Raw genomic sequence first — 3,432 nt, 5'->3', positions numbered from 1 at the left:
CAGCTACAAACGTGCTTGCAGTTTTGCGTGTGTAACGAGTATGCAACAACTGAGCTGGAAACGCTGGCTGCTGGCTTCGGTTTTGGCACACGCAGTCATTTATGCGTCTTGATTACATCCTTGGTTTTCTGATTACTCACCCAAGGCAGAAAGGCAGGATAGCTGTTGGGAGTTTGACTTACCTGGTTACCAGAGCAAGCTTTCCTGGTTTGCATCGAGCGTCACGCTCAGCACTTTCACCTGCAAGTCTCCCAAGATACTTGCTTGGATTGGGAAGTGCAGGATGCACGTTACGAGAGAGCATCAATGCTGCTCGGAGCTCTGGCCGGGGGACTAGGAGTCCCTTTCTCCTACAGACACCCCTCTCTGGGTCTGGAAGGAGGAGAAGGGCGGCTCGGAGCCCGGGGGTGCTGGACTGTATTAAAGTATTTAAAGGCCTTTGCTTTGTGCCTGCCTCCTTCCTCTCGGGACTGTTGCTAGCGGCGGGCCAGAGCAGTTGCCCTGTAAACCGAGGCCGTGGAAACGAATCTTGGAGTGGAAACACTGTCCCTCGCCTGCTGCTGCTCAGAGCCAGGTGTTTGGATGCGCACGGCTACGTGTTCACGTCTGACGAGTCTTAATGTCTCCCTTGTGTTCCCCCTCTGCCTCCCCAGAACATCAACGCGGCTCAGTCCAGCTTCTTGCCTGAGAAGGAAAAGCAGGAGCTGCTCAACACGCTGTATGAAGCCTACGGGATGGTCCCCAACGCATCGTGACCCACCCCGGCGAGCCAGCGTGGAGCACTGGCCCCTCTCCATGCGTGCTTGGCTCTTCTCTGCGCTAGCGGGAGCACCGGGAGAAGGTGCTGGGAGTAGGTCTCTCTTACTGGCCCCCTGTGTTAACCCTTGCAGTGCTAACCAGAATCAGGCTATCACATACACCTACCTATCACCCCCTCAAACTGTCTCCCAAATGGGTATCCAGCTTCCTATCTTGCTGTTGTGCCAGCGGACTGGAACTGCCTCCTGGCCCGACTCCCCTCTCCATCTGCCAGTCGCCTGTGCTGCAAACGAGATCCGCAGAACCTCCCCTGCTTTTTTGTTTTCCCCTCTTCCCCTGCTTTATCTGTCCTGCCCCTTGTCTGCCGTGCAGAAATAACCACCTTTAGCTGTGACTGTGGCCTGGGTTAATCTTCACCTTTCTAGGAAACAGGTTCGTGCTGACGGGGAGCAAGCCGGCGCTTCGGAAGCAGCGGCTTTATTCCTGTCCGCGTGGGCAGGAGGGTTTGGCCGCAGCTGTATTTACCCAGGGTTAGTCCTATGCTAACAAGACTGGAACAAGAAGGAGCTGGCAGCTGGTGCTCTTGCCTGCGCGCAGGTCTGAAGGGCATTAAAAAAAAATATATATATTTTTTTGGCATCCTTTCTTGGGCACGGACTCCTGTGTAGCAGGCCTCCCAGTGTCGCCGCTGCAGAGGCGCACACCTTGGGCTCAGGCTCCAGCTGTGCTCACAGCTGGCCGTGACCATGCTCACACATGCATAGGAAGTTGGAACATATTTTTAGCATTTTGGGCCAAACTCTGCCTTCTCGGACTTTTCCCGGTTTTGTACCCATCCCGGAGAATTCCTGTGAACTGCAGTTTGCTCTTCCTGTATCTTTGTTTAGGACTTGAAAAAACCATGCTCGATCGCCTGTTTTAACCATTCTGCCCTCTTCCTGACTTGACATAATCTTTAGGCACCATTAAAATTGAACAAGTAAATTGATAAGCTAGGGCCCAATGTCATATATTGACTCAGGTCCCATCTGAATTGCTTCTCTCACTCAATCACAACGCTGGCTAGAAGTCAGATCTTCAGTTTGGTGGAGAATTTATACAGAAATATTCACCAAAATTCCTAAGCGATTTTGGTGCATTATAGTATTTTTACTTAATATGCAATAGAGCCGTGCATCCAGAGAAGAGACCATCATTTTCTTATGTGAGTGTGTGGTGTGCTTCAGCATCCCAGGTGTCTGATAAGATGCTTACCCCAAAGATACTGTACCAAAAAAGTTGCCTTTGACAAGGGGCCGTGGTCACCATTACCACAGGCAATGGTGAGACTGGTCCAGTCTCAGCCAGCAGCGACCGTGTGCTGGGAGTATTTCCATTCTTTCTGGGCTTCCATATTTGTCTTCTGAGTAGAATACTCATCTCTGAAGTACATGGTGCATATATACACATATATATAGAGCTAGATAGATGGATATGAGAGAGTGGATTTCTTACTTTTGTAAAGCAAATGATAAAAGATCACTTTTAAGAACGTGATTGCGGTAAGAACCAGGCTTTTTGGGGGTAATTTTTCCCCCAAAAATTGTTGCTGAAGAAGAGTTGCTTGTTTGGATTCTGGACAGTTGATTGTTAATCCTGTTTAATAAAAACAGCGGATTTATATTAAAAGATAAATCCTCTTGCCTTTCTGTTCAAGGGTGACTGTTAGGAACCGTGGTCCACACCGTGAGCCATCGTACCCCTGCTAGAGCACGAGGGTTAGTCGGTAGGTGCGATGGGGGGGCTTTGGCAGCCCGATTCCTGCCTTCTCCTGTTGCCAGCTCGGAGCACTTTGACAGCCAGAGGGAAGGTACCCTGCTCCCTTGCTAGACGGGCAAGTCGGATTTTCGGATGCAGGTTGTTCCAGCCTCACGTGTCCTTTTCCCTTCGGTGATCAAAGGGACACGTACCACTGCTGAAAGCAGCAGCGCCGTCGCTGCGTACTCTCACTTCTGGTGTGTATCAAAAATAGTTTACAATTTTTTTTCCCTGTCTCCTGAGTTTTGCAGAGCCAGTTGACGCCGAGAGCCAGAAGCGGTGCAGCCTGGGCTGCCTGGCTGTTGGACTGCACTGTCAGCTTGGGCAGGGGAGTGTTTGCTTAAAGGGTTTTTTTCCGATCATTTAGTGCTTGGTTAGAGTTTCAGGAGGTCCGGCATGCCCCTGTGTTCAACTGAAATGAAGGGCTCGGGCATCCGTGTGCTCAGCAACTTTGCAAGTCAGGATGTGGCTGGATTAAGCCAGTGCCCTTGGTCTTTCAGCGCAATCGGCGACGGCAGCTGAGCTGGCTCTTTCGCTTGCAGGGGAACCCGATGCCTCTCGCCTGTCCCCCGAGGGGAGGTGGCCACAGGTCCCTAATCATCTGCCTAAATATATATCTGGAACAGATATTTTCTGACCGGGGAGACCTAAGATTAGCCCGCATTTGACTGCTGGAGGTCTTGCGTGGTGCACAGTCCCTCCGCACCGCCTTTCAGCTTTCTCTGTGTGTGTCAGCATGAGCCAAAAATACTGTTCGGTGGCAGCGAGGAGAGCTGGAAATTGGGCTTAGAGACCCAACTGTGTGGTCGGCCAAGGCCAGGAGCTACCTGCTGTTTTGCCCCCGAGCACGGGGAAGCGGGAGCAGGCTCTTGGCCG

General features: G+C 51.5%; 1 protein-coding gene across 1 annotated transcript in view; it reads left to right on the top strand.

The window, feature by feature from the left end:
* Positions 1–755, top strand: part of ADA (adenosine deaminase) — an 8,853-nt gene extending 8,098 nt beyond the window's left edge. The window contains exon 10 of the mRNA XM_010294944.1: positions 654–755. Within this exon, the coding sequence (XP_010293246.1) occupies positions 654–755 (102 nt within the window). The remainder of the gene's footprint in view (positions 1–653) is intronic.
* The last annotated feature ends 2,677 nt before the right edge of the window (positions 756–3,432 follow it).

This window comes from Phaethon lepturus, unplaced genomic scaffold (assembly GCF_000687285.1).
Source record: "Phaethon lepturus isolate BGI_N335 unplaced genomic scaffold, ASM68728v1 scaffold35469, whole genome shotgun sequence".
Lineage (NCBI taxonomy): Eukaryota > Metazoa > Chordata > Aves > Phaethontiformes > Phaethontidae > Phaethon > Phaethon lepturus.
This window is presented reverse-complemented; position numbering and strand designations above follow the sequence as displayed.